This window comes from Anser cygnoides, chromosome 10 (genome assembly GCF_040182565.1).
Source record: "Anser cygnoides isolate HZ-2024a breed goose chromosome 10, Taihu_goose_T2T_genome, whole genome shotgun sequence".
NCBI classification, from domain to species: domain Eukaryota; kingdom Metazoa; phylum Chordata; class Aves; order Anseriformes; family Anatidae; genus Anser; species Anser cygnoides.
The window spans coordinates 6572842-6593535 of record NC_089882.1 but is presented as its reverse complement, the minus strand read 5'-3'; the positions used below and the strand labels follow the sequence as shown (position 1 = coordinate 6593535).

The 20694-nt window shown below is 51.1% G+C and overlaps 2 protein-coding genes across 2 annotated transcripts in view; both read right to left on the bottom strand.

Moving 5' to 3' along the window:
• Positions 1-1395: 1395 nt before the first annotated feature.
• PROK2 (prokineticin 2) lies at positions 1396-10237 on the bottom strand. The gene is made up of 3 exons (XM_067003146.1): positions 9980-10237; positions 6568-6693; positions 1396-4110 (listed from the first exon to the last, which is right to left on the bottom strand). The coding sequence occupies exons 1-3, from the start codon at positions 10073-10075 to the stop codon at positions 3985-3987; spliced, it is 348 nt and encodes a 115-aa protein (XP_066859247.1). The 5' UTR covers positions 10076-10237; the 3' UTR covers positions 1396-3984.
• Positions 10238-17130: 6893 nt separating this feature from the next.
• Positions 17131-20694, bottom strand: part of LOC106035480 (uncharacterized) — a 72892-nt gene continuing 69328 nt past the window's right edge. Inside the window, exon 8 of the mRNA XM_067003145.1 lies at positions 17131-20661. The gene's annotated coding sequence lies outside the window, so the exon portion shown is untranslated. The remainder of the gene's footprint in view (positions 20662-20694) is intronic.

Genomic DNA, 20694 nt, shown 5'->3' with positions numbered 1-20694 from the left:
TCTTGTTTAAATCAAGGGACTCTTAGCACCTTCTGTTTCTTTTGAATTTCCATCTGTGCAGTAATAACAAATCAGAGAGCTACTGGGGTGGGAGGGCACCCGCGAGGACCTCAGGCTGCAGTCCCACTCGCTGGCGCTGTATATCATTACGTATATCATTACGGCTCGTTATGCTGACAAGGCAGGCCAGCAAAGGGCCTTTTTATGAGGTATATTATGAGATCACCCTACATGCTACAGTTACAAGATAATGGGAAGCGCAGGATTTCCAGGTTATCTACACAGGCACATGAACAAAACCACAAGCATCCATTCCACTTACCTTAGAGGTGCCTCACACAGGTACATACTCTTCTTTAGAGCTTTCCAAACCTACAGGATGACCTCTACCCCTATACTAGCTGCTCTCCCTTCAGTTACCCCTCCTGCACAGCCCGTGCAGTTAGGGTGACCTGCCTCCATGCTAAGGACCTGCTCAGAGCTGAGTCCCACTTGCCAAATAACCAGGATTTATTTTGTGCCACCCCTGCACCCAAAAACTTTGCAACCTTTTTTAAGCAGTGACAGCATTTTCCAGGGGGGGAATTGTGGGCAGGAGGATGCAGATGAGGCTGAGCTTCAGCTGGGTTTTCTCCTGCTCTCCTGCCCCCGGGCTTACAGGTGCACACCTGCCCTCCCACCTGTGCACCCGCAGACCAAAGCACCTCCCTTCACCCTTCCTAATAAGCATGTAATCAAATGAAGGCAGCAGCTTATCGTGTATGGTAGTGTCCTCTCCTGCAATGGCTTTCTGCTGAGGCAAAATCTAGTGAAAAACATGGAAATTCCTCCAGTTTGGTGTGATATCACTATTCTGTAACATATCTGTAATATCAATATTAATATAACATTAAAAATTAATACACATGTTTGTGTTAATAATTAATAATATTGCTCCAGTATTAATCAAATTAAGCTGAACATTAGCACAGATCTCCTAAGCAGAGCGAATAAAGCCAGGCATTAACACCAGGCTCTCTAACACCTGACAAGCTGTGTGTGCTGCAGAATGAGACTTCTCCTTTCCTCAAAGGTGTTTCTGGGGCTGTGGGAGTTTTGCACTCTTTTCTTGTCTGATTTCTGCTGCAAGGGCCTTCCCCCTTCCCTTCCTTGCAGGCATGTGAGGAGGCTGCTCCTGGCCTGGGGGTAGTGCTGGGGTGATGTAGAGGCAAACTGAGTAGCACAACCCTCCGAAAAAAGCCTCTAATAGCAGGGCTGGCTTGGGGCTGGCCACCTTTTCCATCCGTCACCGTGGGCAAAGTGCCCCTCAAAGCAAAAGCTTGCTCAAGGGAAAAGCAGAGGGACACACACGGCCATTTATGTTCTGAAATAACTCTGGTAGTCACTGGTTTATCACTGTAAAGCAAAGTTAATTTTTTTTTTTTTTGCTCACTCCACTGCAGAAAAAAAATAAAGGACAGGCAGGTTTTGCCTTTAGCTCTCCTGCTCAGCAGCTGCAGACAGGGCAGCTGAGGCAGGGAGGGCGGGAGAAGCCCCTCGAGGACAGCAAGGGGGTGGCATCTCTCAAAAAAAACCCTTCCTAATGCCCTCACCGGGATGGGCTGCAGGGCACGAGCACTCCAACCTCCTGACCATGGAGTGAATTTTTCTCTAGCGTAATGGGGGCTCTTCTCATTACCCAGATAAATGCCTGATCCCACAAGTTAATTGGCATGAATTACAACTACAAAGTTGCTCTGCTCTTGTGTGATAAACTCTCCTAGCAGCCCTGCTTGGCAGGTCTAAGGCAGTCATCAGATGTAATTGCCTGCTCGCTTGCGCTGATATAAACCAGGATGATTACCTTCACTGGGGTCACTGGTGATTTACGCCCGTGGAAGACGAGGAGCAGGGCTGGTGGTTCCTGCTGTGTCTCATCGTTTCGAACACCAGGACAGTGTGCTTTGGTGGAGATGAATGGAATAAGAGACGGGACACACACATTTGGGCTGCTTCTGTTTTCGTTCCTGATTTTCCCTTGGGTGTGAACTGAAGCCCGTGGTGATACTAAGCAAGCTTTGTGCTGGTAGAAGAGGACAGAAAAGCAACACCAGGCTCCTGCTGGGTTCCTCCTCTTCAGACTCACTCTCTGGGGAGCCCACTGAGTGACAGCAGTAGGATCAGGTTTTAGTTTTGATTTTAAATCCAGGTCAAGGCTCTCTGCAGTGCTCCCAGGTTTCTGCATTAGGATTGGAACAAGCTGTTTTTCCATCGACAAAGCCAGCCCTTTGGGTTAAGAGCAACTCCCCCCCCCCTAATCATCGCCTCACAGCAATGTCTGTGATCTCCAGGTCAGGGCAGGGCAGCTTTCCAGAGTTTCCATTCGTGACCACATGAATGCAAACCATTTTTTTTTTTTTTTAATTTACAGAACTGGAGCCTGCTGCCCCCTGCACAGCTGCTCTATCCCCAGTGCAAAGGATAAAGCAAAACGTGTATGCTTCAGAACAGGAGCCCTGGGTTTGGGCCACTTTGAGGCAGGAAGATGCAATCCTAGCTCTCTAGACACCTACTTTTCTAATGCGTGCAAGATGAAGAAGGATCTGGCAAAACAGCTGCTCCGGTGGTTCCTTTCTGTCTCTGGAGCCCAGTGTCAGGTGCCTGGTAAACTCACTGGGATGTTCTCATCTTCTCTAAGTAGTGCAGGTGTTTGCTTTCATACAGGCGTGCTAACTTCCCAATCCCCCACCGCCACCAGCAGCAAAAGCACTGATTGTTGGAGGATGAATGACTTCACTTTTCCAGTTTCAGCGTATGTTTGCATGTCTGAGAGCAAAAAATGTGCGAAGCTCACACAAACTATTAGGATTCCAACTACAGGGACTGGCGAGTAAACATGAAGTCGCACGGTATTTCATAGAAAACCCACAAATTACATGTTCGACAGGCTAAAGTTGATCCTTTGAGGCACGTGCCAAGAAAAACCTCTCGTGTGAGCTCCACCAACATTCCCCCTCATCTCCATCCAAGAGCGCAGCTCGGCTGAGGCGTTCGTGCCTTGTAAACTGCTGAGCTTCCCTAACAGCAGGCAGAGGCACACCATCTTCTCCTAAGCTACCTTTAAGGAGCTCTGCTAGCTTGGGTGAATCGAGTACGTGATAACAGAATACACTGAATAAAAATTGAAAACCACAGTGACAAAATAATGTTATAATATTAAAATAAATCAGATAACATACTGCCATTATTCTGATACAGAATTTTTACACAGCAAATCCATACATATACAAGAAGTCAGGCAGCCCATTACAAGAAACTTCAGGGTTCCTTTTTTAATATAAACTACATCTTAATACATAGTTTGAGATGATCAGGTAGTTTTACACCAACTCAAGTAACAACGACTTTTCCTCATCTTAGAATACTAAAATAACAAAATATTTAATGCTTTGAATACTGAAATGCTTTGGTTCCATCTCCCACTTTTTAAAAGTGTAAAATCTACATCTATTGGTTAATCTTTTAATGTCGAGATGCGCCTAACTTACAAGTACAGTTATATTAATAAAGAAATGAAATGTAACGTAAATACAGGTTTTTGGCAATCATCGTACGCTTCACACCATAGAATTACTCAAATCTCAGTTCGATTCAGGCATCCCAAAGTGTAAAAACATGGCCAAAATTTTCCAAAGGTGACAATAATCTTGGATGTTCTCGCTCTGGGGCTGTGCTGGAACCACGGGGACAGCAGGACCGTCCTGTGATTGAGCTCCTGCCCTCAGAAAGCAGCGTCACATTAGCACGTCTCGCTTCACCCACCCCATCACCGCCAGCCCCTCAGAAAACCTTGGCCACTACAGCACAGCATCGCATCGTCGGTTCGAATGGTGGCGAGGCGGGACAGTGTGTGAGAGGGGGGGTTCCCCGGTAAGTACCTTGTTCACCACGACAACAAGAACAGGAACACATCGAGCGGCCCTTCCTCGCGCCGAGCAGCTCCTGCTAGAAGAAGACGTCCTCTTTCCTGAAGTCCGGCAAACACCTGAACTTGCTGGGAGAAGTCCGTGCGCACGCCAGGCTGGGGAGGCAGGGGCAGGTGTGGTGCATCCTCCGCCCCGGGAAGGGCACCTGGGCACAGAGAGAGCGGGCGTCAGGGTGGGGGGCACGGGGCAGCGGCCGTGCTGGGGTGGGCTTGGGGCACGCAGCATCGCAGGGAGCACACACTGAGCATAGCAGTGCCACGGCACCGCACTGATGGTGGGTAACGACTCGATCGTAGGCTCTGCCTTGTGCAGGAGCTTTGCCCCCGCCAGCACGAGACGGGCTGGGATGTGCACTGCCGTGCCCGTGCTCAGCGGGATGTCGTGAGAGGTGTGAAGCCACCACCTGCCAGCCGGGCACGCGGCCCTAATTCCCTCATTTCCCAATTTCTGGGCGTTTTGAGCCCCGAATTTTAACATTCTGACATTGCTTTGCTGTGCAATTTCTCTCTTTAAGAAAGACGAAGGGAGGAAGGCCCGCAGGCTCCCCGTTTATCACACCAAGGTCCTCAGGCCAGCACCAGCCGGTGCCCAGCACCCCCTGGAGAGGAGCCCAGCGCGAGGGATGCCGCGGGCTTCCCCCCGCCCCCCGCCCCGGTGCCTCCGCACGAGCACAGAGGTCACCGGGCGCGGAGCCGGGAGCTCCCCGCAGGGATCACACCTTGCGGGTGCCCACGCACAACGCTGCAGAAAAACCTAAAATCTCAGCTTCTCGTGCTGGCACGGCTGACTCAGAGGTGCCTCCGACAGCTGAAGGGGTTTATTCAAAGCCTTACGCTCAGCAAGGAAACAGCTCTTTCGGAGGGACGCCCACGCTGGAGCTGGGGGGGGGGGACGGACACACCTGGCTGGGGACAGGGGGTGGGTGGCAGTGCTATGGGGATGGGGAGCATCGCCCCACCACGAGCCCAGCCCCAGGTTTTGATGAGCAAGGGGGTGACAGGAGTCTGGAGGTGACAAGGGAGGGACACGGGGGCTGTGTGCGAGGTGCACAACGGCAGCGAAGCTCCCCCACGCTGCCAGCTCTGCCTGCGGTCCTGCCAACCCTCACCTGCTGCAAAGCCTGCCTCTGCGGCGCCAGGAGGGGCTGCTAACAGCATCGAGCCGACGCCATCTAGTTGCTGAGGAGGAAACCAGGAGGTGGAAAGCCATCCACCGGCCATCTCCTCCGGGCACCTCTCTGGAGGTCCCCCAGGAGGTGGTGCGGCCGTGGGGCCACCACCGGCGGGACAGCCGCGACAGGGGAGCACAAGGCTGGCCTCCCACCACCACTAATTGCATTCATTTACACAGCCGTCAGCGGGGGAGTGCAAACGCAACGATGGCACGGCAACATGGGCTGAGGCCGACCCGGTGCTGCTGCTCCATGCCTGGCCTGCAGGCCAAGGAAAGGCGCTGGTGGTCGGGGCTACTGGTCCCCAGCAGCCCCCTCCCAGGTATTTAGGGGAGAGAAACTGCTGAGCGAGCTCTCCGCCCTTAAAAATACGTGATTTCACGTGCTACGGGAAATCAGTTTTCCTTGTGTTTGCCATGAGGAGCAGCGCGATGAGGGATCTGAATCTGAAATTAACCTCATAAAGCTCGTAACACCCATGACTGCTACCGTAAGCCCAGGGTGTCAGGCATCTTCCCTGACTGTAATTAGCCTAAAACATATCAGACAGTATAAATTATCTTGCAATAGCAATAAGCCCATTTAAAAAAAAAATAATAGAGGATAGTTTCTTTTATCCTGAGATTCCTGTTAATGTAAAGAGGCCTTACAAGAAAAACCTGCTACATTTCACAGTAAAAATGAGAATTTGGTCCCCAATGCCACAGTAGAAGATTAAAAAAGAAATTAATTGTGATAGAACAGAGTTTTGCACTTCCTAAAACTGAGAAAATTAACTAGAGAAACAGAGCTGAGAAGCCAGGCAGTGAAGGAAACTGTGAAAGAGGCAGCTGACTACCTGTACGGTTCTAAACTAAATGCATTGCCTTGGTGTCTCTCACTTGTGATGGCTCTTGGGCCGTGCTCTTCTTCATCTGGTCTCCGCACCTTCCCTACCGCCTCCAAAGGCACCAGCGGCTGTTGCCCCCGGGGCGCAGCGTGCCATTGCTGCTCGATGGCAGGGACAGCGCTGCAGTGCCGCACCAGGTGTCCCAACATCGCCTGGTGACACGTCTGTGGCCGTGATGGGATCTCGTTCGGATCCACGGAGCTCAGCAGCTCGCGTGCGAGAGCAGGGCTAGGCTCGGGAGCTGCTCGGGGTGTTTCAGGTCACGTAACGGAGCAAATCAGCAAGAACTAACTAATGAGGAAACAAACCGAACAGCGCGTAGTATCGGCTTCAGAATAATTCTGACAGCAATACATTTCCTGAGGTATGTACCCTCAGCACTGTTTCCATACAGATGCAGATGGCTGGGCATTGCAATGCACGTGATGCTTCCCCACGTTTCCGCCACGTATAGCCTTCATGCGACGCGACTCCCAGGGCAGCGTATCTGCAGCTGTCCCTGCCCTGCCCGCGGCGGCCCGCAGCCCCGGGGAGGTACTCACGCGGTGACTCAAAGGATGGCACTCCTCTCCCAAATTCCCCATCGGCGTGCACATTCGCAGGCTGCGGATCCACAGGCTGACCGCACAGCACATCCCTCCTCCGCACTGCTGGTCTCTGTCGCAGGCCTGCAGTTCGACAAGGCAGACAAAATTAATAATAAATGCCTTCTACAGATAGGACAGGTCAGGTGCCTGACAGCTACCTCAACACCCCATGAGTTATCGCAGCTCCTTAAGGCAGAACAACGAGGTCTGAGGAGGATGTGTGGGCTCCTGGCACCTTGCAGGGTGGAGCACAGCTGTGTTTAAAGCCAGACCCCAGAGACAGGATCAGCCCCGGGACTGTCACTGATTTGTGGTGATCATGGCCCGTGCCACCATGCTTCCCCAAATGGGAGCAAGGACCGAGGGCACCGATTGCAAAGAAGTCTTGCAGAGAAGCTAAGAAACAAAATGATCTGCGAACTTAAGGACTTTTAGGTAACTATTCCATCTACCTTCTTATGACGATATCTTATGGCTGAGTGCCTTTCAAATGCAAGAATGCTCGATAGTTTCATCAGCAAACTCCCAGTGGAGGTAGACAAAATAAAAGTTTAAATAAGGATTTTGTGGTTATTTGGAATTACGTGAGGTCTCAAACGTGTAGCAGAAAAAGCTTTGTGTAAGCGTCCACACCCAAGAAAAAGCTACAGTGGAGGCACTCACCCTGCAAGAGGGAAATAAAAATTTCCCTGCAAGAGGGAAATAAAAATTTCAGCCACTTATCCAATACACTTCGTGGCTTCGTTAAGCACCAACCAAAACACAAACTATTAGGGATATTTCAAAAACCAGAAACCATGAAGAGCAATTGATGTATTAGGATTTGGAAAAGGTTCTTATATGTCTTTTGCTTATTTTTTTTTAACCAAAACGATTACCAGACTTTTTATTATATGGCTTTAGTGCTAAAGCTGGTCTCCTTTCTTCAGTGAGAAATCCCGTTAGTTAAAGGCTCTGATTACACCCCAAAAGTGAGTTTAATTAACTCGCTGCCCTCCTCGTGGCTGGCAGCAGGACTGGTAGACCGAAGGCTCTGGTCAGCAGTACGTAAACAGGCAATTTCTAAAAATGTACATAACAGACGATAAGGGCTCTGGGGAAGGCTGCGTATCAGAACAAATACTCACTTGAGGAAAAACGCTTACAGGTCTTACCTTGGGATTTACATAATAAATGCCACTAGACTGTAGTCTGCTGGGTAAATATTACACTATTTCAAACAGCAAAACCAGACCAAAATATGTATTTACAGATCAGCTAGTAATTTAGGAAAAAGCTGTTGCATTAGTGTCAAGCCACTAAATAGTGCGTGTAGCCCAAAGGGCCAGCACTCCTCCTGGACACACATTTAGCGAAGTGAAGAGCTCTGTGCTACAAGTGAGCCCAAACACACAGAGTATTTACTTAAAAGAGTAATATGTCCGCAAAACTGCCCGTGCAGCCTTCCAGGTAGATAGTGTTTACTTTCTAACCTCTCTCTCAAAAAAAAAAAAAAAATATCCTTCTGATGTTCTAATTTTCGCCCTGGTCACAAACGCTGCAGGTCAATGATTTGGGGCTTGGCGGTCAAAACCATCAGGGAGAGAGGCAAGCGGCGAGCAGCACCCGCAGGGCACCTAAAGCCCCGCGCTGGGCGACGTTTCGTTTTAAAGCTCACGCTCCCGCACACACATACACACATCTGGCAGGAGTTTTCAGGTTCCCCTTCCAAAAATGTATGACAGGCTAGTAAAATATTCATCCCAAACGCTGCTGCCCACACCTTAACTCCAGTGTGTAATTCACACCGAGCCTCCTAACGTGCACAGGACACAACACGAAGGACATTCCTCCTCAGCACCCCATTTAACACGGCTTTGCGGAAAACGCGGCTCGAGGGAAAAGTCCCTGCTGAAATGCTGGCTCCAAAGCCAGCTGAAGTCAGAACATGGGCAGCCACAGAAGTAAGGAAGGTTTGAATCGAGTCCTTAAATTGCAGAGGAAAAGCACTTTCAGGCTCGGGGAATGCGGACGGGAGCACCTACGTCAGCTCTCACCTGAGATCTGCCTGCTCGTTCAGGAGCCCAGCGTGCATCCCAGTGGCTTAAGCAGAAATACACTGCAGTATTAATAAAGTCACATTTGCTATTTCTAACCTATTTTTACTTTTTGAACACATTGTCTCTAATCTTTTATTCAGTGCCTCACAATTACTTCATTTAATTTATTAATTATGTTTTAAAGGCGTAGCCACAACTTTAACAAGACTTATATAAACCGCTCCTCCATTGCTCGAAATATTTCCATATAAAAGGAACCTCCGATTCTCAAACTTTAAAAGATTCCTTCGTGCTCTCTCCTCTGTAAACCCTGTCAGTCCGGGAGCAGATCTGCCAGCCAGAGAAATGCCCACGAGCTCTTTCACGGGCTTCAGGGAGCTCGGCACCGGGAGCACGGGCTGCCACGGAGCCCCCGCTGCTGCGAGTACAACTTCGGAGGGTTACAAAAGACATGTGAGCTCTCACAAGAATGCAAGCGCCGGGTTATTAATCCAAAGCAAACACGAACAAAAAAAAAAAAAATCATTTTACTTAAGAGTGATGCAACGCTTCGGGTTAAATAACGTCTTTGGAAAAAAAAAAAATATTTTCACAGGCAAAGTAAATCTCGAGCCCGACAACAACAACAACAACAACAGAGGGCTCATCTGCGACGGGCGGCTGTTGAGGGAAAGCAGCAGCACGGTCATACTTGGGGGGGCAGAAATAAAAGGCAAAGAGGCGAAAAGCAGCGTTTGGTGGTGCTTGCAATACCGGCGCCTGCCTTGCGAGCAGGCAGGGCTGCAGGAGCGGGGCTGCAGGCAGGGGGGGACCCCAAGACCGGCCCCGGGGGGGGGGGGCAGCCGGGGCTGGGGGTGGGGGGGGCACGGGGCGGCTGGGTACCCCCGGCCAGACCCCGTACCCCCGAGACAGCCCCCACAGGCCCCAGGACAGCCCCCACAGCCCCAGGTAGCCGCCAGCCCCAGCACCACCCGCCGCACCGAGACCCCCTTCCAGTGGCCCCAGCCACCGCAAAGAACCCCCCAGCTCTCCTGTCCCCCACCCCAAGGACCCCCCCCATCTCCGCTCACCCCGTCCCGCAGGGACACCCTCCGTGTCCCCCCCCCCCCCCCCGGCACGGCAGAGCCCCGCCACCCCCGTCCCGTTCATCCCCCGGCGCTCGGAGCATCCCTCCGGCAGGGAGACCCCCCCCCCCTCCATCCCCGCTCCCCGGCAGAGCCCCCGCGGCGGCACCGGCCCGTCCCGTCGGTGCCGTCGGTGCCGTGCCGGGCCGTGCCGAGCCGTGCCGAGCCGTGCCGAGCCGTGCCGAGCCGTGCCGAGCCGCTCACCCCGGTGATGACGGCTCCGCGCCCCGCCGCCAGCCCCAGCCCCAGCAGCAGCAGCAGCACGGGCAGGGGCGGCGGGGCTCCGCGCAGGCTCCGCATGGTGCCGGCCCTCGGCCGCGGCCCCCCTCGCTCCCCCTCGGGCTCGGAGAGAGGCGCAGAGGAGCCGGGCTCGGTGCTCGGTGCCGCCCCGGCCGTTATAAAGCTGGGGGCTGCCGTGCGCCGCGCCGTGAGTCACCCCCGCCCCGGCAGCGGGATGCTGCGCGCACCCCTCCGAGCCACGGGGCTTGGTGGAGCCCGGGGGGGGAGCACCCGAGGCAACGGGGGCTCGCCACGGCTCGGGGGGCAGCCCGCGGAGGGGCTGGGGGGGGCGTCCCGGGGCTGGCGAAGAGCATCCCGCAAAGCGCCGGGGGCAGCGCCCAGGGGGGGCTGCGGGGGCAGCCTCCGGGAGCGGACTGGTAAATGCGGGGGGCGTCCCGCACCGCAGCAGGTCTGGGGGGGTGTCCTGCGGGGGGCTGGGGGCACCACACGGGGGTGGGGGGCACCCTGCGGCAGGTGGGGGCACATCCCGCAGCAAGTCGGGGGCAGCCCGCAGCGGCTGGTGCCAGCCCGGGGCTCTGTCCTCGTCCTGGGGCCCTGTCCTGGGGCCCTGTCCCCGTCCTGGGGCTCTGTCCCCGTCCCGGAGCAGGCTCTGCAGTTCTCCTGCCAGCCCCAACCCCAAACTCCCCCCCGCTCCCCTCCACGAACGGGAGCTGCAGCCCCCTGTCCAGCCTCTGCCGAGCACCGGCAATGCAGTGGACGTGCCCGTTTTGGGGATGCGCAGGCTGCACCCCACTTGGGCTGAGGAAGAGGAGCGTTGGCCCAAATTCACCCCGCTGGCCCTCTAGGAACGGAACCAACACCAGCCGGCCCAACGAGTGCCAGCGCTGAGAAAAAAAGAAGCGCTTCTGTGCACTTTGCCTTAGCCCTTTGTGGACCTGCGTGAGCATCAGGGTGCTCTGCTGCCCAAATCCCCTCAAAGTCCTGCACCCCTCCTGCCTGTGCTTCTTCCCTGGAGCCCCTGCCCCTTCCCAACCCTCCTGGCAGCCCCAGGGACATGGGGAGGGGGCAGCTTCTCCCTCACACCATTCGCTCCTTCCAGCCCTAGCACCAGGCTGTGGTCTGAGCAGCACAGTGGGCTCCCAAAGTTTAAGGACTGATGGTGCCACCTTTGGGAACCTCTGTCCCTGCTGGAGAGAGGGCATCAGAGCCCAGTGAGGGTCGGTAAAACCTCCAGAATCACTGAAACGTGCAGAGCCCCCTTCCCTGCCTCAGGTTTTCTTTGTCTCCATTTCCTTCTTACTTTCCAGCTCTCTGTACTTATTTCCTTTCACCTTTCCTCTCTCAGAACTCCATTTCTGTCCCATTTTCTGCTGTTTTGCCACCACCTCGCTCCATCTTCCCCGTTCCTCCCTGCTGCCCCCCAGCTCCGGTTTGCCCCGTTCTCACACGTAGGTCCCTGTTTTCTCAGATATTTCAAATTCTCTTTTTTTTTTTTTTTTCCAAACAGGAAGGCTGAGTCTTTGCAGAGCCCATATTTACACGATTCCTGAAACAGTCTCATTCTTTGGCTGAAGTGAGGCTGAGCGCAGCTGAAGGGGAGCATATAACGCACGTATTGTCTCCGCGAAGCCCCGCTCCGCTCAGCTCTGGTCGGGAGCTGTCGGATCGATTTGCTGGACGGCATCCCCCGAGGGGGTCGGTCTGTCTGGCACGGTTTTCATTACAGACGTGGCCTTTTTGGTGCTCGTGGCTATTCAATAAAAGCGCACTCAAGACAAATACGGTCTGAGTAAATAGTGTCTTACTCCAAGGATGCTTTAAAAGCAAGTTGGGATGGGCCAATTTTGACGCACAAGTATTAAAAATAACTGGGCCGGATCCTTAGCTGTTGTAAACCCGCATGGCTGGCTTGAACTGTCGCCAGCTTAAGCCAGCTGAAGGGACTAGCATGTTTTAATTCTTATTTGTATCCTAGAAACAAAAAAATTAAACATAAAACATGAATTATTACTTTCATAATCCCCAGGTGCCCAGAACTTCAACAACAACAAACAAATAACCATTTTCAGCTCTAAACCCCCATATCCTTCCAAAATGCTGCAGAATTTGGGTGAGTTGAAAGGGGGGAATTGAAGGATTTTGTGCAGTTTTACATGGATGCAGTAAATTCTTGTAAAAGCCATTTTACATGAAAGGTATGACTCATGAAAGGTTGCCAGTTGCCAGCCCAGAAGGTCAATAGTGTACCCCAAGGTGGGCACACTATGGACTTACTAACATCCACCCTGACACCAGTGTTCTTACCACCAACATGCACTAGAGCTGATCTGTTATTAGAAAAGTGAAATTTACCCCTTACATCTATAAGGCCTTTAGGTGATTGTAAAATTGTAATGAAAACTAAATTACCCAACCAAAAATTTGATGTTCTAAAAAAAAAAACAAAGCATAGGAGGTAAATCTCCAAATTTCAGTGTCATTACTTCCTAGACAGTTTTCCAATTACAAAAGTAATGAAAATGCACCACAAAAAAAAATCTTACCTGTTAATCTTTACATTGCCCATCTCACAAATACACCTGATTTTCAGAACTCATTTCATTTCTTTTGATCCTCTTTGAAGGACAACCTCATATTAGTTTTCTTAATGTCAAAGTTTTATATAGCTGTTTTTTACTGAACTACTTCATTCTGAAACCTGTAACATTTCTCCCAATATTTCCTTCTAACTTTGCTGGAGCAGCACCAAAAATGCCCCAGTATGCACGGGGGACACGCATGACAGACCGGGCGGTGTGTAACCCGCTAACATTATCGCAACTAACACAGCCACCTTCCCCATTCCTCTGTGCAGGTACTTGTCCAATTGGTGTCTGCGATGTTTTCCCAGTGTAAGTGAATCTACCCCATAAATACATTTCCCTACACACGCTCCGTCCCTGCAGGATGCAGGGCTTCAGGGGAGCTACACCTCCGGCTGTGGTTGGCAAGGGCGAGGTTTCTCCTAGAAGGGACCCAGGAAATCCCACTTTCAGATCGCCTTCACAAACCCACTGAACATCTTCTACTGTAAAAACTCAAACATCAGAATCAGGAAATATCATTCTAAATTAACCACAACACTTGGGTTTGACACAGTAAGTTAACGATCACGTTAAAGTCCTCGTTGCTGTAAGAACCCGGAGTGAAATGCCTATTTATAGCTTTCAATGAGGTTGGTAGCTCTCTCTAATTCTTCTCGGAGCCGCAATTTTACTGAAAGCTAACTGTCTGTGAGTAGGCATTCAAATAATTATTTGGCCTATTCAAGTGATAATGCACTACAGAGTTTACAGATTTTTGAAGACTAAGAATGTGAATAAATCAGCTATCTAAAAAGACAATTTTCTCATAAAAGAAATGAGAAAAAGCATATAATGTGAGACAGGAGAATTAACTTGTCCTAAAAACTCTCTTAATAACAACAGTATCTAATTTGTTTAATCTTCCCCGCTATGTATCAAACAACGGTCTGAAGTCAGCAAAGCAGTGCAAGTTTGCTAACTCTGGTACGAGATGAATATCATCATTTGTATCACAAATTCTATGGATCAGCACAGGGCTATGACCAGCATTCCCTATAACTACATGCTCAGTTTTTTTTTTTTTTCCAGAGAAAGACACTCCAGCGGGGCACATTGATGTCGAGAGGTGCAGCTGCACTTTTGTTACCATGAGTTTTTCAGCCCATCCTTGGTTTCATTTAAATAGAGCCCCATGAATAGGCAGTGCTGTCACAATTAATTGAGACAAAACGACTCCCTTCTGCCATAAATGTTTCTTAGTAAACTAGAAAATTGAAAAACGTGTTCAAACAAAATGAAGCAAAAATTCTTTTAAGACAGGGAAAATGAAGGGCTGGGAAGCTGAGAAGCCCTCCTTGTTTCTCAGCAACTTAGGGCTTAATGCATACACCCAGGGTATGGAAGACCTCAAGTCACTTGTTTCCAGTACCTGGAGTAACCTCAACACACAGTTCATTCAAGAACCTCATTTCTAAGCTGTAAGCCAGGTTGGGATGCCGTCCTCCTCTCACCCAACATTTCTGTTTAATGTCAATAATTAATGTCCAGTGGAACAGGGGGTCACCCAGCTCATCCCCTTCACAGGCAACTGGCCCAAGACCCTTCTCAGTCTTCGGTCCTCAGTCCTGGGGACTGCACAGAGGGTGGAAGAGGCCCCCTCCTGCTGGTGTGGGCAGTAAACGAAGGCTTCATGCCTGCAGCTCTCGCTGAGGCTCTAAAACCCAGCTGGATCTGCAGTAAACTGCTTAGCAAGTCTGGGCACCCACAGGTGTGATTTTAGATTATATACACAGCCATTTGCGTAATGGTGCAACATAAAGAGAATGAAAGGCAATTTAGGCTCCTATACGCAACCTGCCGTGACGCAGGGAGACCGTCTCGCATCTACACTGGAGTCGCCTTTGGATACGTCCACAAAGGCTGCTGCCTGCATGAACTTGCGTGCAGGTCTGCGCGGTCAGGCGTAGCAGCCCATACGGGGTATGGGCCATAGGTGAGAGCAGGGGTGGAGGGCAGCAGCACGTCCGCCAGCTTACCGGGAACGAGAAACTGGTTTCCAGGAATGGGACAGCTTGCCATCCGCAGGTCAGCGCGAGCCACGACCGTCTTTTTTGTGATTCCTGCACCACAGGCTCACTTCTGGCCTCTTCTGACTTCAAATGAACTAACTGATTACAAAAAAAGTCTCATGAGATTTGCAAATTTTAGGATTAGAAGGGGTGCTGTGGTCTCAATTCCTACCAAAGCAAGCCATAAATTTCATTAGTGAATCCTAAATATAGAGACAGAGCTTGTTTTTTGAACTAGAACATATCTCGAGAGAAATCAAGCCTTACTTAAAACAATGAAGAATTCGCCACGTCCTTTGGCAAACTGCTCCAACTCTTAAAACCTCATATTCTGGCTGAATTTCACTGATTTGGACCAGTGGATGGTACCATGCCCTCGAATATCAGGGAATTCCACCTTCTGCAAGTAATTATAAGGTGGGAAGAAATTCCACAACGCCTGTGTATTGATATCAAGCCCTCTCTTTTCTCTCGCTTTGAAGCCACATTTTTGTCACCATCAGATTATTCTGATAGCTCATCTCCAAATCTGTCCCAGTATATCCACAAACTTTCTAAAGTTTCTGGCATTGTGTCAGGAATCTCCTCACTCCATGAGAAGAGCCACACAGCTCTATTCTTAGTTATATATTCTTGCAGACAAAGCAAACTGAGCATATAAACAGAAACAGCCTTGTGGATACACGAGTGAAATGAGAGTTGAAAAAATCATTAGCAACAAAAAAACATCTAAAAACGTTTTCATTTCTGGGGTCAGGTAAGAATAGTTGCAGCGAGCCGCTGTTCTAGCAGTATGTTCCTAGTGTTCCTCGTGTCTTATTATGCTGCTTTTCAGCGCCGTTGTCATAGTAGTCTACAAAGAACCTTATGTAAGAAATAAGATGATGGTTCTGCACAATGTTAAAAAAGAGCATTTATCAGATAAGTGCTAATGTTCTAGATTAGGGATTCTTGCTCCCTCACCCTGCACTGGACCATGTAACTGCGTGAATCATTGTGATTGCAAAGTACACATTCCCTCATCAGCTCGGAGAGATTAAAGTGGAATATTACAGTCTACTCGTGAAACCATGGCATCAGTAGACCAAAAAAAAAAAAAGCTGCAATCATACAAACAAAACTAACAATTTCTAGTTTCTCATGAAATATTACTCCTTTGACTTATACCCAGATTTTCTTTAGACTTTTACATGTTTTTGTGACTGCATTTGCACATTCCAGGGCAGCACAACTCCGAATGATTCAGCGGGAACTCTGGATTTATATGACGGGCAGGGACTCAATGTCTTTCCGTAATTTTCAGATACGTCTTGAAAAAAAATGTCGAATTTTTGCCAAGAAGATGCAGTGTTGGTTTGGGGAGTTTGCTGGGCTTCGGGGAAACATTCTTTCAGCCTCTGTTCTTCCTATTGATTGCTTTTGGTAGGAAACTTCTCTCCTCTGAACGCACGCCAGCGCGGGCTCGGCGCTGTGAGCTGCGGGTAGGGACCCGGCTGGCGGAGCCGCGTGGCCTCATGGTGCAGGGAGAGCCCTCGCTGGCTGTGATGGACACACGAGGCTGTCGGGGAAGGCGCTGGGAATGCTTCTGTAGCCAGAAAACTGCACCGAAGGCAAGAGCGGTGGGCGGGCTGTGCAGGAGGGCACTGCTGTGGATGCCGAGGACGGGCTGCGTATCACAGGGCTGCAGCAACGTGCAGGCCCCTGCCTGCTGCCCTGCACAAGCGTCCTCTGTGCCCTCACCGTGCGAGCTGGCCGCAGCGCTAGGAATGCTGCTAGCACCTGGCTGCCCCCCATCTCCGAGGGGACCAAGAAGAGGTCACTTGTTCACGTTTTATTTACTGTACTTCACTCAGGCGGCATGGCTTCCTCTGATTGCCTGCAGGGAGCAAGCAGAAACGTTTTTTCTCCTTAGCACACAGCTTAGTTTCTGTTTGGGTTCTGCTGCTTAGATTTCGCTGGGCCCTGCTGGAGCTCGGTCTCTGCCAGGGCACAGCCTGGGTCGTGCTGCCGGCCCTGCTCGCACGAACCTTGCGTAGGCCTGGCCACGCGGACACCCCCCAGCCAGCTCTGCTCACAGGCACCACAGGCAGGACACAACAACCTGACATTTCATCCCTCGTCTGGCACCTCTGAGGTGTCCTGCTGTCTTCACGAAGCTCCTCACGGCTGTAGCTTTTCTCCTGTGATCCGGGGTGGTTAGAGCAGGCCTCAGGCCGTGGAGTCACCTGCACCAAGGGCAGAGGCAGTAGCGCTGCTGGGACCACGTCTCTGCCTGTCCTGTTTCTCCCTTCACCTCCACCACAAGGGTTTTCTTTGTTTGTTTTCCACTCACTTTTTCCCTCATTTTTCTCATTTCTGTCCTTTTTCTCTCTCCCATGCACCTTGTGCTGCTTTGTCTTTCACTGCCACCACCACTAAAATGCTGGGATTCCCAGCTCGGCACAGCTGAGGGGCCTCCAGCACCACGAATCCCTTTCTCTCCTTTTCATCCATAAGCCAGATCGCTATGAGAAGTGAGAATTCCAGCGAAATGGCATGTTAGCAAAAAGCATGCATTAAAAGCCCTGTGGGGATGGCTGCAAACTGCTTCACCTCACCAGAGCCATCTCCAACATGGAAACTTCACTCCCTGTTCTCCTAACATGAACTTCAGAAATGTTAACCTCCTTCTAGTGACACACCTCTCTGAAAACCCCCAGAGCCCTTAAATTGGGGGAAATTGCATTCTCCTGAATTACTTCAGCTGTGGCTGGGGTGACAACTGGCACCTGTGTCACTTCCCAGGCCTGCAGCAAAGAACAGCTTTGGACGAGAAAAGAAAAAATCTTCCCTTAGCTTGGTGGTGGTTGGTTTTTGGTTGTTTCCTTTCTGTTGTTGCCATTAGGATGCAGAAAATAAAGCACTAATATGGAGCTTAGATGTTCTGGGAGTATTGGCACTATTCTGAGGGAAAGCAACGGTGTCTTCCTCACCATCAAGAGGTCAGCATCCTGCTCTCCTCTCTCACCCAAATTTCAGGGCAAGCAGCAGTGCTGGAGCAGGCACTGCAGAGATAAGGTGGGCTCTGCTGGGCTGCCCCCCTGCGGACATGGTCCTGCTGACGATGCTGGGGTCCAGAGGCTCCAGGGGACACCGGGACCAGCTGGGAGAAGGTGGCAGCGGGGAAGCCCCAGCTGTGAGCGCAGCTCCGTGCACCTGCCCAGCTTTCGAGGGAAGAGCGTGACCTCCTGCATCACCTTCTCCGGGCAAGATGCTACAAAGGACAAATTACCCAGCTCGCCCTCCCGCTCCCGGCTCTGATCTTCTGCCAGCTCACATTTCCACAGCCACTAGTGCAAAGGGCAGTTCATTGTTGCAGGAATTCGTATGGGTTGCTTTTATGGTGAAGATCAAATGAAAAGAAAACCCCAGCAATGCAGGCTGGCGTTGGCTCCCTGCCGCAGTGACGAGCGCCGTGCTGGGAAGACGCCCTTCGTGCCCCGAACAGCTCGCTGTCTGGGGAGCTGGGGCTGGGCCACAGATGGGCAGGAGCACAGGGAGCAGGGGATGAGGGTCATTCAGCCACAGACAGACCCATTTCACTGCCCAGGTTCACTCGGTACATTTTCCCCTTTTACTAGCTATGCCCAAAGAGCAAAGCAAGCCCAGGGGCCCATGGCCATGAGGTTTTCCATGCCACCCTGCTCGCCAAAAGACAACATCCCCTATCACTGAAGGACACAAACTCCTGTGACCCGTGTCCCACAGAAAGAGCTCTGCCCAAGGGTAAAGTGGTTGTGGGCAATGGCTGAACGAGACCACAACGTACTTTCTTGTTGCCTTGACAATATACTTGCACTCTAGAGCTCTATTTTAACCCTGTGCTGGGGTAATACCAGCTGATGAAACACTGCTGGAAACCAGGCAAGCCACTATACTTGCAAAAACAAGTTTTCACACATGCGGTACATCGTTAGAGTAAGCAGCCTTTTGCCCCAGGAGAGGGGCTGGGTGTAGGGGCAGGAAACATCTGCACTCTCACTCTAAAGGATGGATTTTCAAACATTGCATAGCAAATCCCTTCCTGGTACACTGCCTTTTTTTTTTTTTTTAAATATGGTTTGAATATACAAAAATAATCCAAAACATTCAAGATGCTCACGTTCTTTAAATAGAGCTTCATGCAAAATCTGCTGAGTCCAAAGATGGCCTGCAGCTGACTTCCCCGGGTGCAGCACGAGCAACCGGCAGGTTGCTGCTAGCAGAGGGCTGTAAGTCACATTTTGCCAGCGGTGTTTCCTTTACATTACTATTAACTCAAATCATGGCCCATCTAATTTGGGAATCCCTTGGTGACCAATACATTTCAGTACCGTGACGGTCGCGTGCAGCAGCTCGGAACCAGTCTGTCGCAGGTTCCTAAACTCACGCCACTGCGCTGCCCCCGGGGACAGCCTCATTTCCTAAAGCTGCTCTTCCCGTGGCTGGCCCAAGCAGCAGATAAATCAGAAATGGGTTTTCTTATGAGGGTCACGAGAGGACCATTGCTCAGCCAGGCTTTTTGTGCAGGACTGGAGGTTCAAGAGTCCTTTCCTGAGAGGCACTGGGACATCTGCTCGCGGCCCCTCGCCGTGCAGTTGCCTCCAGACCTGCGGATGCACAGAGCGCAGCGGGCAGGCAGTGCCCCGGCTCTTTCTAAAACCAGCTCTTTCTAAACCCAGTTACTCAACTTCCTGCAGCAATGAAGAGTGACCACACTCCAGATGAAGAAATATTTCCTTCAGTTTACCCTAAATCCCAGCCAGTGCTGTAAGCACCAATTCCCTTCGTTTTTGCACTGCTGGATGCTGCGACAAGCAGGAGGCCTGGGTTCTCAATGGGCCTCTGCGACGTTCAGATCCCCCTGTGAAACCTTTTCTCTTCTGCCTATTTCAGCCCCCGTTGTCATCTGCCGTCACAGTCCTTGCACGCTTCGTCTCGCCAAGGGGAGCAGTCAGCTCTGGGACGCTTCCAGCTCGTTTTGTTACCCTGTCGGAGATGACATTTTAAGCTGAAAGTGCTTTGCATTTACCTGGCACCACGTCAAGCAACTTACCTCTCATCGCCCATGCCGATCACTTACTCAGTCAGAAACCTGCTAAACGGCTTGTTCACATAATTACGGTAATTGCCTGGGAGAAAAGATCTTCCATTGTGCATCTTCCATTGAAGAAAATGCATAACTGCTGGCCTACACTGACCTTTTCCTGCTGTTTCCTTCCCATATGAGAATGGAGGCTATTAGCTGAAACTTCCCCACGTCTGCTCCTTGTTCTGCCCTTCCTGAGCGCAGCCCGCTACAACATGGCCAACAGTTTGCACGGATCTGAAAGAAGCACCGGCGGTTTTCATAGATGTGGATTTTACTTTTCCTTAACTGCATAAACAGGATATTCTGCTTAAAATACAGCTAAATGGAGCCACATAGCCAATCGTGCACGTAATTTTCTCCAACCGAATGGTGCTCTTTGCTTGCTTAAACACTAACCCAGGGAAACACAAGCGTACGTTTCAATAAATCAGGAACTTAATGAAATCACTTCATACATTATTATCTTTATCGGCATCTTAGACAACTTCCCCTACCAGAAAAGTTGCCCAGAATGAAGACGGGAAGCGAGAGCTTTGCCACAGCCAAGCCCTCACTAGAGCTCATCCAGCAGCATCCTGGAATTAACTCTGCCTCCCCGGGGAGCTGGGGCTTTCCTTTGGCCTTGGGAGGGCTGCGTTTATTTATGTTTGTCTCTGATCCGACGTCAGCCGGGGGAGCTCTGGAGGGTTTCTGTGCACAAGGGCAAGCTCAGCACCCCTCTCGCTGCCAGCACAGCAGGGCCTGCAGCCCTGCTCTCTCCCCTTGGAGCCGCCAAATGCCACGCAGCGTCCCAACATCCTCGTGCCTTCAGGAGATGCCGAAATTGTCTCCGCAGGCAAAAGTGTGGCTGCAGTGTGGGGAAGCCTTTGAAGTTGACATTGTCAGGGTTGGAGCTGGTTTGAGCTGCAGAGAGGAAGTGATATAGAAAGAAAAGGC